The sequence below is a fragment of the Pseudophryne corroboree genome, chromosome 3, assembly GCF_028390025.1.
Source record: "Pseudophryne corroboree isolate aPseCor3 chromosome 3, aPseCor3.hap2, whole genome shotgun sequence".
Classification (NCBI taxonomy): domain Eukaryota; kingdom Metazoa; phylum Chordata; class Amphibia; order Anura; family Myobatrachidae; genus Pseudophryne; species Pseudophryne corroboree.
This window is the reverse complement of record NC_086446.1, coordinates 461,608,549-461,622,107: the sequence shown is the minus strand read 5'-3', so window position 1 is coordinate 461,622,107 and position 13,559 is coordinate 461,608,549. Positions and strand designations below refer to the sequence as shown.

The following is a 13,559-nucleotide window of genomic DNA, read 5'->3' as shown; positions in this document are numbered from 1 at the left end:
TGTTATGAATGTAACTGAGGTTTTTTGCAGGACTGTTACGACTAGAGAGTCTTCCTTTGGTTTCTTCTGAGAACGCTGATGATCTTCTGGCAGTGACCCCTGTACACCAGGGGTTGAGACTCATAGAACACATTCAGCAGGTCTTCTTGCCTATAAGAGCTGCTTTTCCCATAAGGCTTTATGCGCCTACCAGTACTGGGATGCCCACCAGGACTTACGCCACTGGCGGTAGTATGAGCTCAACTCTCAAGTGACCTGAATCAATGCCGGTAGGAAATATATTAAGGACAAGACCAAGAATACCAAAAGACAAGAACAAGACAAGAGAATAATGAATTAATAACAAGGTATGGTAATAGGGTAAAGGTACTAACAAGAAATCTGGTTATTGAAAGACACAGAAGGAGTGGTACACCAATGGAAATAGCAACGAGGAAGTAGTCTGGAGAGATGGCAATAGCTGACTAACAGACAGGGTAATCTAATTAAAGAGACATTCAAGGAACATAAATCAACTGGTACATAAATAACAAAGAATGCTCTGAACCAGCAGTGGGAGCTACTGGCAACAACAGAAGTGCATGGAAATAGAGTTCAGACAGGGAAAGCAGAACAGGCATACAAACAACATAGAATGCTCCAGGTCAGTGGATGTTACTCCTGGCAACCGCAGTACCAACACAGAGGAGCAGTACTACTGTAGAAGATAGACAGTACAGCAAGAGAATGACTGAGACCAGGAATTGGTCTGAGGACAGACTAATATGACTGTGACTGTGTACATGGTTAAAGAGGCCAGAGAGAGACTGCAGTGGAATGGGACTGTGGTAATAGAGGCAAATGTGGTGGTTATGTGTGAAGCAGCTGTATGCAAATAGAATGATAATGAATAGCAAACAGAAAGACCTTAGATACGGACAGGACAAAAAAACAAGTATTGTGTGGAAGAATCCACACTGCACCTGATGCTAAGGCAGACAGGAAGCAGTGTTCCAACAGGACTGGGACTTGGCACAGAAGGACAAAGGCTTCCGCTGCAACCCAATTCTATGACCAGCAAGGAGTGAGGGACAGACGACACATATATAGGAGACAAGAGCCAATGAGAGTCACAGCACAGCCAGCCTCCCCTAATTACCAACTCTCTGCAGCTGTGCTGCTGCACATCCACCAGATTCCTGACTTTCACAAGAAACAGGCTGGAGTCAGGTAACAAAGCATTCCCCAACAGGTGTGCTGCTACAGCAATTAAGCAGACAGAATAGAGCTGCAGTTAAACAGACAGAACAGAGCTGCAGACAGCACATGTAACAGTGGGAGATGGTGAGTGCATGGATTAGAGTTTTTGCAGTGTCTTGTGTAAGATAAGGACATATTTTGGATATGTTTTTTAGATGCATGTAACATGATTTAGAGACAGTTTGAATGTGTCCCACGTCGGGCGCTGCAGCCAGAGTAAATATCACAGCCAAAATGGTCGCCGTGCATGTGCATTAGGTATTAGTCTCTGGAACATGGCGGGTGCCATGTTTCTGAAGAACTGCATATGCGACTTCCGGTTCTGGGTGCCCCATGGAAGGCAGCTGAAGAGAGAAGCTCCGCTAACCCCCCGCTTATTTGTGCCTTACTGATGGCTCTAAGCCTCCTGCGAACGGCCAGCTGGGTCCCTGCAGTGCCGGTGACAGCCCCCGATATATGGAGAACTTTCTGACTCCCCTCATGCCCCGCAACAAGAGCCAGATGGATAAAGAGCGGCGCCGCACTGAAGCCAAAATGGCGTTGGCCACGGCCTCGGGTGAGTCTCTGCCTGCACTGCAGGTCTCCCTGCCGCTTCACCCTCACCATGTCTCTCCGCCATTGACGCCGCAGGACAGATCCCCTTCTCCTTCTCTCTCTAATACTATATCTGAAGGGAGTGCTTCCCCATTGCCCAATGCTGTGCTTCAGATGTCAGAAGCACCCATTACTTATACAGCTATGGTCAATGCCATTAGAGAAACAGTGGGACCGCTCTTAAAGGAGCAGACTGCTGACATAAACAGGCAGCTATCCCAACTTTCTCACAGACTAACGACTATGCAACACAGAATGGGGGAATGCTTTGCTGACATTGCCAACCTTAAGAAGGCTGTGAGTATGAATACTAAAGCTTGCTATCACCTACATAACAAAACAGGTGAACTGGAAAACAGAGCCATACGACATAACCTGCGTGTTAAAGGCTTACCTGAAGCTGTGAAAGGTTCGGAGTTATTGATTTTTGTTCGTCACACCCTTCCAGCTCTATTGAATGTACAAAATGAATGTGCTGATATTGTCATTGAGAGAGCTCGTCGCCTTGGCCCATATCGGTCACAAGAGGGCAGCAGACCCCGGGCTGTGGTTTTTAAAGTTTTGAATTACCTTCACAAGGAGATACTTTGGCACGCTTCCCGTAAACACCGTAACCTTACTTGGGAGGGTCATAACCTTCTGATTTTCCAAGACTATTCTGCAGAATTGACAAAAGCCAGGAAAGAAAAATTATACTAGGGAGAGGGGGACAGTAAAGGTCAAAAAGTCTCGTCATCCACTGGGAAAAGGGAAGGGGGAGGGGGAGACACAACAAATATAGAGAAACATACAGAAAGAAATATTTATATTTTGCAAAGCGACATTCCGGTTGAGTGACCCAAATATAACTTCTATACATCAACAAACCATACAATCCCGTCAACCACCTCATAACCGTAAAGAAGCGACCAGTGGATCGGCACAATTCCTGGAGAAAAATATTAACTGTTACCCGACTATCCCAGAAAACAAAACACGGATCCCAAGGGAAACACAGGTAAATAGAATAATGCCTAACAATCATATCCCGATGGGTATAAGTGAATGGTATTGCATACAAATTAGCCCGTAAGCTATATCAGTACAGTTTGAATACATGGCAAAATATGTGGAGAAGCCACACAATTTGTCATGTCGCTAACATATAACTGGAAACAAAAAATCTAGAAACAAAAAGACAGTATATATATATCCTAATTAGAGGGCATCTAAAATGCAGGGAACCATGAATATAAACAGACTATAAACTACAGTATTAACTGGAGAACCAATTAGAGAAGCAGTAGAATAACATAACCTGCAAGAGAATAAAGATATACAGTATCACAATGCCTGAGCTAAGGAGATGTAATCATTCCTGGAGATCGGAGGCTTCCGCCTGCATGTGAAGAAAGGCTTCCGCGTCCTGTACTGAAAGAAAGTCCTTGAAAGAATTTTCCCTATATATGCGCAGTCTTGCAAGGTGTGCTTCATTTGGATCTTTCCATGCAGGGTATAGCATACTCCTACAGACGTGTCAGTTTTCCCATACATGCATTTGGCCCTTGTATGGCTCATCTCCCACTGTGTAACCTTCGTAGTGCGCCCAACATGGCTGCCTTATCTGGTGCGCTTGTGGATGGGATGAAAAATACATGGACCTGATGGTTTTGTTGGAACCCTACTCTGAACCTTAGGTCTCTGCAATCTCCCCATTTTTTGTTATCTCTTCTAGGGGTGGACTATTCCACCCTAGGTAATCCTACGCAGTGCGCCTGAGATGGCTGCCGCACCTGGTACCTTGTGAAGGTGGAATACACAACCCTTGGAGGTTATTAACCAAAATGCCTACACCAATCATGCATTATGCTTTCTGTGTGCTCAAGGTTTCTTTTTTTTTTTTTTTTTTTATCTGTGTGGTTTATCTTTTGATGTATTACTTAAATCTTCTGTATTATGTGCATTGTTTGAGTTCAAGTTGGTGCCACGGATGGCTGCCTCAGTGCTGCTCTGTCAAGCAGCCTTCGTTTTTAGTCTTACATGTACAATGTCAGGAACCACAGTTCACGCACTGCTCGCACACGCCACTTACCGGCACGCTGGTGTATTCTGTGCCGCAGATCAGCCGTTGGTGCTTTCTGTGGTTACTAGCGTGATTTCCACTGACTCTGGAAGAGTCACATTGTCCAGAGTCACATGATCCAGGTATACAGGTAATTACTTCCTGGTTCTGTGCATGCTGCTGCCAGAAGCAACCAATCAGCATCCTTCAGGAGGGATATAAGCAGGCTTTCCAGAGTCCTCATTGCCTTGAACAACTTGTCAGTTCTTCTGCAAGTTCTCCAGCGTCGCTCTCAAGGCTCCAGGCTTGCTCCAGAGATCCATTTACCTGTGTCCTGCTGTACCTCCTTTTCCTGGTTACTTACCTGCCGCCAGAGACTTCCACTATCTCCATCTCAGTGCGTTACCAGTCTGCGGTGCTCAGTCCAGGATTCCCCTCACAGTCTCCGAATATCCTCAGCTACCAAAGCACTCCTGAGTTCACCATCTCCGATTTACTTACCTTTTCACGTCACCATCGGACTCACTATCGATGATTAAGCACTTCAGTATAATCCGGTATTAAGCATCTCTGTATACCTGAGTGTCTCATAGCCTCCACAGAGGAACCTGAGCAGAGGGCCGCGACTTGCCCGTCAGGTGCAGTGAAGACCATATCCCCTGGCGGGGGTCACTGGCGAAAACCCCTGGCGAATTAGACTCCGCGCCTCTGCTTCAGGTCTTGCCAATTCTCTGTGCTCACTGTGTAATCTTCTAGAGTGCTCCAGCATATGACTTGTCCATATCTCAAGCCACCTAACTTCTGCTTCCCTGCGCCCTCCACTGGCTCACCCAGGTCATTACCAGGAACACAATCAGACCAGCCCATGACATATAATATGTCTACTATGTCGTGTCCATCCTACAGTTGCAATGTGCAGTATGAACTCATATGTGTAATGTTTATAATGTACTGTATTATGCCACGTTTTTCCCCTATCTTATGCTATGTATTCCCCCTTCATGTTGCTGCTTGGCAATGCATTGTACCACAAAAAATTCCTAGTGTACATCAGTACACCTGGCCAATAAAGCTGATTCTGATTCTGAGATTCTATAAATTTGACAATAAGTCCAGTAAGACCTTATCGAACCTCTTAAAAGGGCAACGCCCCTCTTCCATTATCCATCCTTTGAAAATGCCGGATGGATCCCTATCTTCCAATAATGAACAAACAGCCTCAGTCCTAAAAAACTTTTATACAAATTTATATTCTACTCCTCCTCCACCTTTGGCAGATAGCACCTCTTTCTGGATGGCTCTGCCGATCCCACAATTTACTGCGGATCAGAGTGCTTCCTTAATAGCTCCCATTTCTAAACTGGAAGTAGCGAAAGCTGTTTCAGGACTGAAATCTGGTAAAGCCCCAGGCCCAGATGGCTTTACGCCAGACTATTACAAGTCTTAATATAATACCCACCTTAACCTCAGCTGGTCTGAGGTTACTTCCGAAGCCCTGTCGTAATCCTTCTGAACTGGGTTCCTATAGGCCGATATCTCTTCTTAATATCGACTATAAGTTATTGACCAAAATATTAGCCGACAGACTTAAAGTAATACTCCCTGATATCATACATCCCGATCAGACAGGCCTTGTTAAAAGCGAAAACACTGTGGTAAATATCAGGCGGGTTTTGGCGGTGGTGTGTAGGTCCCAATGTAGGTCTGATGTGCCAAAAGCTATTTTATACCTTGATGCTGAGAAAGCATTTGACATGGGGGTCATTCCGAGTTCTTCGCTCGCTAGCTGCTTTTAGCAGCAATGCAAACGCTAGGCCGCCGCCCTCAGGGAGTGTATTTTAGCTTAGCAGAAGTGCGAACGATAGGTTAGCAGTTCTGCTACTAAAAAATTTCATGCAGTTTCAGATTGGCTCAAGACTTACTCCTAGCTTGCGATGAATGCAGTCTGTTTAGTTCCTGGTTTGACGTCACAAACACGCCCTGCGTTCGGCCAGCCAGTCCCCCGTTTCTCCAGCCACTCCTGCGTTTTTACCTGACACGCCTGCGTTTTTTAGCACACTCCCTGAAAACGCTCAGTTACCACCCACTTCCTGTCAATCACACTACGATCACTCCAGCGATGGAAAAACGTTGCTGCGCCTTGGGTAAAACTACAACGTTTTGTGTGAAAGTACTTAGCGCATGCGCGCTGTGTACATGCGCATGCGCAGTTTTCCCGTTTTTTTTTAACCTGATCCCTGCGCTGCAAAAATCGTCAGCGAGCGATCAACTCGGAATGAGGGCCATAGTGCATTGGGTCCACATGTATGATATATTACATCGCTTTGGGTTCCCGCGTCAATTTGTCTCTCTCCTTAGGACATAGTATATTAATTCCTCATCCCAAATAATCTGCAACGGCACCTTATCGGAAAGTTTCCCTATACTAAGAGGCCCCCTCTTATTCGTGTTAGCTTTGGAACCGTTAGCAATAGCTTTAAGACAATCCCCTTTGTATTCCGGTATCCTGATAGGTAATGTAGATCTTCATTTATCCCTCTTTGCCGACGATATGTTGCTCTTCTTATCTGATCCCGAACAATCTATTCCATTCGTTTTTGATATTATTCAACATTTTAGTTCTTTTTCGGGGTATAAAATAAATGTTGACAAATCAGGAACTCCCCCCCCCCCACACACACACACACTTTTCCAGGCAAGGATACTTTAAACTCCATCAAAATTATGCACTTCCGTATTAAATATTTGGGTATTGTGATCCCGAACAATTTATCCATTTTATACAAATTAAATTATACCCCAATGATTACTCATTTTACTAAGTCTCTGGAAAATTGGAATAATCTTCCTTTATCATTACTGGGCAGGATGGAAGTTATAAAGACTATGCTTCTACCAAAACTCACGTACTGTATGCAAATGTTGCCACCTCGACTTACGTTGGCTGATATTGGGGAGCTATATTCCATTTTTCAGAGATTCATGTGGAAATCGAAAAAATCAAGGATTTCTAGACAGAAACTTCAACTGCAAAAAGCAGATGGAGGGTGGGGATTTCCGGATTTACTTCAATACCCCCATGCCTAACTGTTCAGGTATATTTTGTACTGTTTACTAGAAACAAGTATGTACACTACCTGTGACTTAGAATATACTTTATTTTCATCCTATGCTCCTGGAGCACTCCTGCATACGTCCAGAGCGAATTTACCTTCAGGAGTGTACACTAATCCGTTTTTTTAAAGACACATATAATACCTGGTGGGCAACTAATAAGAAGTTATCTAAAAACCCACAAAATTCAAAATGGATTCCTCTCCTGGGCAACCCCATGTTCATTCCTGGTTTACAAGATACCTATTTTCATAGACTCAAATTGAAGGGATTACGCAGCACTTCCCAAGTTTTTGACCCGGGTGGCCAATTCATATCTTTCTCACATCTGAAGGAGACATATGGGGTCTCAACCCATTATAGGTTTCCTTATACCCAACTTGCACACTATATCAAATCTGTCTCCCCATAATGTTACAGCAGAGGTCTCCAGATCCTATAGCTCAAATCGCCGATAATTTTTTAAATGCTACATACAAAACGAAATATAGCTACCAGAAACTCATATCGCCTGGTTAACACACTGTGTGGGAATCCACGGCTGAGCTATGGAGGAAAGATATTTTGTCACCCATAACTGGAGCTATGCTATTTAAATATTATCATAAAACGTTGAAAACGTTACACACATACTCCCTTCAAGATACTCATATCAAAACACTGCATAGAGCATACATATCACAGAAACAAAGGAGCTTTTTTGTCCAGGAAGAGGATGGCTTGTGTCCTAAATGCCACCACTCCTCGGCCACATTCTTCCACAATTTTTGGTCTTGTGGCCAGATTAAACATTTTTGGCATAAAATAAGGAACTTTATTACCTCATCTTTCTCTTTACATATCTCCCTAGACCCAATTTTGATTCTATTTGGCAATTTTGATACGTGGTCTCTGGCTGCCTGTGATAAATATCTTTTTCCCTTTTTAACGGTGTGGTCACTGTGGCCAAAAAGATAATCTTAAATTCTTGGATTTCCAAAGCTGCTCCTTCTGTTACGGAAGTTCACAACTTGTTACGGAAACTATTGTATTTTGAACGCTACTCACTGTTGCCAAACGTTCAGGTGGGATCTGAGAAATTCTTTGATAAATGGAGACCCTATCTTATTACAAGATTTCCTGAAGAATATTCCCAAATTACAATGATCTTTGAACGAGTTGTCACATAGCTCTCTGGTGGTAGTTAAGCTTGGCAAATAACTTTGAAGAAAACACTGCATATCCTTGATATAATACTAATGGGGTTGATAAAAAGACATCATTATCTATGTGCTGATACTGGTTTGTTGAGGCCTCGTCATCCACACATCCCCCCCCCCCCTCTCCTTTTCCCCCCATCTCCTTCCTTTTCACGCCTTTTCCTCTTTTTCTTCATGTTTCCTATAGTATGTGGAATATTATAGGCATTTCTTTGCATATTGTATGATGGTTTCTATTTTTCTTTTTTCTCTTCTGTCCTTCTGCATTATGCTTGCGAGTTTAAGCCAATGTACATTTTGACCATAGAAGACAATAAGAAAGGCAACAGAAATCGTATGTAGATATATTGCAAAGATCTCTTTATTCAACATAATCTTTTTTCAACTTTGGATTTTATCTTTTGTATTTCTCTGGAACGACTGGATACCAGCTACTGTATTTTTTTGCAATACTCTGTGTATGTCTGTGTTACTCCGATTGATATTGAAACCCTTATGCTTTATTGTTCTTATCAATATACTTTCAAGTTTCTATATGTCTGTATGTTCTACTTTCTGCGCCGTGGAGAGGAGAGAAAAAGTACCAAAAGGAACTTTGACGGGAAAAGGAAAAGGCAGTATAAGGACATGCATGAAACAATTTATTTTGTTTTTCTACAATGTCAGAATTGATGTCTAGCAATAATTTTGTGCTAAAACTGATTTTAATGTTTTTTTGCAAATAATGTATGTTTCAACCAGAATACGCACTATTATGCAGTTTCCCCATGCACTTTGGGAAAAAAAACTTGCGTGACAGAGACATTTTAAATCAGTATGCCAAAAACCATTAGTACCAAATTGCAGACAATTTTCAATTACCTCAATTTTGCAGGCCTATGTTATTAAAACAATAATTAGATAAAGCACTTTTATCTACAAATGTAATCAGTAAATTGACTACCAACATTTAAAATAATAATGTTGTTATTATGATTTTTTTTATCCATTAAAAAAAACAAAAAAAAAAACAAATAAAAATTCAGAAAATTGTTACATAACACCTTCATCTACTGTACTCGTCTCTTCAATTAATCTGATGTGTTCAAGTTGTCACATGCTGAAACATCCAGTTTACTTACAGGGATGCAGAAAACTGTCATTAGAGACCTCAGCAGCACTTCTAAGTCCCCACCCACCATATTGGATAAATGGGTACATGTCCATGTATTAATCACCTTTATCCTCTCAGTCACATGACTGCATTATGTAGACAGGCCCACCTCCCATTCATTTTTCAGTCCTCATGGTGTCTTTTCTTTCTCCCAGCCTGCCTGCGTTATACTCCTTGACTCCCTGGAACTGTAATGCCTTTTGCTTAGTGTCCCATATTTCTAATAGTTTTGAGACATTCATAGGAAAAACTCAAGGCAATTGGTGTTAGTGGACATATTTGAGAAGACTGTATATGTCTTCTCCAGCAACGTAGGGTGGGGATAATCATGTGATGTCGTTACACTCTATAATGTGTTTATTTTGTTGTTGTTACCCTGTTTGCACTGATCCAGATAGGTTGTGCCTTTTAAAACTTTAATTGTTAAAAAAAATCTCATACATTGTGTCCTCCATTAGTTCCCAGCCCATCTGGATATCTTCTTGTGATAGTTTATATGATGCCCAGTATGATATTCCTTCAGAGTCAGCATTTGGCTTTATGCAGCCTATGTGCAAAAAGAATGACTATGATCACTGCAGGTTGCAATCTGCCTGCAGCTCTGGAGATGACCTACTATCACTATCAGAGGAGTCCAGCTGCAGTCCACTCTTCACGCTGTCAGGTATTTCAGGTCTTTTATTTTTTATTTGTTTACCACCAGGTGTTCAGGGAGTGGCTATGTGATATATTTTCATCCTCTGTTATGGGATGTACAAATTCCAATCTGACAAGTGACAGTCTTCTGATTACATTCCCATGTTAAAATGAACATAAGATTACTTTCTCGGCAGGTTTAAAATGAATGGATATGCAAGGGCCACTACTCTCTGCTTATTCTCCTTGATCTCTCTGCTGCTTTTGACACCGTGGACCACCCTCTTCTCCTTCAAATCCTTCACTCCACTGGTCTGCGTGATACTGCCCTATCCTGGCTGACCTCCTACCTCTTTGACCACTCTTTCTCTGTCTCCTCTCATGACTCCACGTCTCTAGCACTTCCCCTAATCTACCTTTTTTCCACTGGCCTCTCCTCACTCGTATTTCCAGCTGTCTCTCTGCTGTATCTTTTTGGATGTCCAAGCGCTTTCTTAAACTTAGCATGTCTAAGGCTGAGCTGATCATCTTCCCACCATACCGCACAACCTCACCTCCCACAATTTCAATATCTTTTGATAGCACAACTATCTCCTCTAACCCTCAAGTGTGCTATCTCGTCTTCCCCTCCTTCAAACCACACATTTAGTACCTCTCGCAGTTTTGCCGTTTCCATCTCAAAAACATATCCAGGATCAGACCCTTTCTTAACCTGGATGCACTCACTGGTCATCTCCAGAATGGACTATTGTAATCTCCTTCTATCTGGCATTCCTGACAAACCCCCTCTCTACTCCAATCTATCCTCAATGCTGACCTTATCTCACTTTGCATACCCACCTGCCCTCTTTGCTTCATAAATACATGCAGCCTCTCCTGCCAACTGATTACTTCCTCCCATTCCTGCCTCCAAGATTTTGGCTGTGGTGCTCCTTATCTCTTTAATTCTCTATCTCTCCCTATTAGACTCTCCACATCTCTACAAAACTTTAAACAGGATCTCAAGACCCACATGTTTATCAAACCCAGCCATCTTTCCTCAAGACCCACTTCTTCATCAAACCAAGCCATCTCTCATCCCAGCCCTCTGCTTCATGCTCACGTCTACCTCATCTCTCTTCCTAACCCTCTGTTACATGATCAATTTTACCCCATCTGTCACCTCTGTCTGTATGCCTCTCCCCTTCAGAATGTAAGCTCTCATGGACAGGGCCTCCTCCCATCATGTGCTTTCCTTCTCTCAGACCATTTTCTACTCCATACTCCCTACAACGGCACCTAGCCTTTGATTTCTGCCACCCTGATGATTATTTCAGTGTCCTGTCCTTTATGCAGCAATGTTTATATACAATGCACTTGTCCTACATTGTCTTGTACTGTAAGTTATTGTTTTCTTGTCTTGCTTATGTTTATGTACTTTGTTAGGCACTGTGGAACCCTTGTGGTGCCATATAAATAAAAGATAATAATAATACTAATAATAAAAATACTATCGCCTCCATAGATAGTGATTTTGCCATCCAACCTGCCTGCTTTATTATCCAATGGCTTGGAGGAAAAACCCCTGAATTGGCAGTGATTTCAGTTAAATTACATGTAGACTATGTTAAATCTATTTGGATCTGACGACTCCATCAGCACTAGGGAGGCCAATCCTGGGATTGTCGGGATCCCGGGATTTCGTACCAAAAACGTCCGGCATTCAATCCCCGGATTGAAAGCTCCAATCCCAGGGATTGAGGGATCAGTGTTGAGCATCCTCAGGATGCTCAGACACTTCCCGGCTCCCTAGCATAGCGTGACGTACAGTGAGTGGTCATGCTGCGCCATCACATGCCGCCAGGAAATGCCGGGAAAGTGAAGCTGATGTGTCCTACCCGCCCGCCACAGTGCTGTGGTGAGTTATGTGTGCAGGGCAGGGCGAGGGGGGTGGCCACACAGGGAAACACCAATCCCAGGGATCCCGGGATTGTCCATTTTTCGATCCCGATACCCGGGATTGAAAAAATGGCCTGGGATTGGCCTCCCTAATCAGCACAATGTAAGAGCGAGACCAGAGAGCAGCTGTTAACAATAAGAGACAGGGTTCTTGACATGACTTGGGAGAATGTGTCCTTAACCACTTGTCTGGCACTGTCGCATGATGTGATGTGACCAGAGCCAAGTGTACATTACTTGGCCAGGTCGCATTACATGCGAAGCGGTGCCCCACAGTGTTCTTGTCCTGTAGATTAAGTGGTCTGTTCTGCACTCGGAGGGGAAAGGGGGGGGGGGGGGGGGGGGAGTATGCGTGCCACCTGTTTGCACTGCACATGTCACAAACAGGGCGGACCATAGCTAATTACTGTGTAAACTGGGCATGAATATTAGTTTTAAAAATAAAACCAATACAGATATTAATGGTTCTTATTAAGGGGCAAATATTTTCTCTATTGAAAGAAACAACATACATTATCTTAAATAACTATTGGAAGACATTTTTTTTAACCAGCCATAGGTACAAAGATAGTGCCAATGCTACTTGGCATGTATAGTTTTTTCAGTAAGATAAAAGGGTTGTTCACATTGGGACACATTCCTTTTTAGGTAATGCTCTCGTCCTTCTTCCACCCCTTATGGCACACCAGTGCTACATTACCTAAAATTGGTGCCAGATTGTGGTGGTGGAAGAGAATGGAACATTGGAGATCTTGAGCATTCCTAGAGAGTTAGCAAGGAAGGGAATTGTGGAATGAATGAGTGACCTGATATAATAGTTGTTGGTCCATCTAAACAAGTTTTCCATTAACTTACTCTTTCCTGTCCTCACCCATAGATCGGACTCAGCTTTCCAATCCTATGAGTAGCATACAACTCTCCTTTCTCTGGCTGTCAAACATCATAATATGGCTGTTCAATTGTGTAGTGGTAGAGTGCTAACTGTATGGGGTTGGGGAGGTACATTATCTAAAGAGGGGACCAAAATGTTAAGCATTCTCTATTAGGCATTTAGAGCCAGCATCTGATTATACATCTGTGTCCTGCTGTAGAGGAGAACTTACTCCAGTCCATTGTTGCTGACACGCATGTGTGGAAACTGACCGAGGAATCAGACAGTGGCAGATTTTCATCCCACCAAGACCTAGGGTCACCAAGGTAATGGAGCTACAGCATCAAACTATTATTTTATTATTATCATCATCATCATCATCATCATCATAATCATCAGCAGCAGCAGCAGCACCACCACCACCACAGTAAACACTGCTAGTAATCACATGATTTCTCTTTGCAGTACTGAGAGTGGATACAGTCTCATGTTTGAGGATGACAACTGCTATGTGACTGGATGCTGCTCTGAGAACAACCAGTGGGATAGAGCTAGGAGAGGGTCATATTCCTCCTCTCTTGTTTCTGATGGGACCAGTAATGATTCTGAACTCCAGGACCGGTGGGATAGCTCATCAGTATCTCCTTCCCCCTTTACAACATGCATTGGTGAGTAAAATATTTTAGGTGCATCACTATTAACTATTATTATAATCCTTAAGTAAAAGTATCTTGTAATAATGACATAATGGGTGGAATTCAATTGTTTGGAAAT

The 13,559-nt window shown here is 42.9% G+C and overlaps 1 protein-coding gene across 1 annotated transcript in view; it reads left to right on the top strand.

The window, feature by feature from the left end:
- Positions 1-13,559, top strand: part of LOC135057308 (polycystin-1-like) — a 191,282-nt gene that overhangs the window by 101,472 nt on the left and 76,251 nt on the right. Inside the window, exons 31-33 of the mRNA XM_063963198.1 lie at positions 9,799-10,004; positions 13,006-13,111; positions 13,251-13,453. Coding sequence (XP_063819268.1) covers positions 9,799-10,004; positions 13,006-13,111; positions 13,251-13,453 — 515 coding nt within the window. The remainder of the gene's footprint in view (positions 1-9,798; positions 10,005-13,005; positions 13,112-13,250; positions 13,454-13,559) is intronic.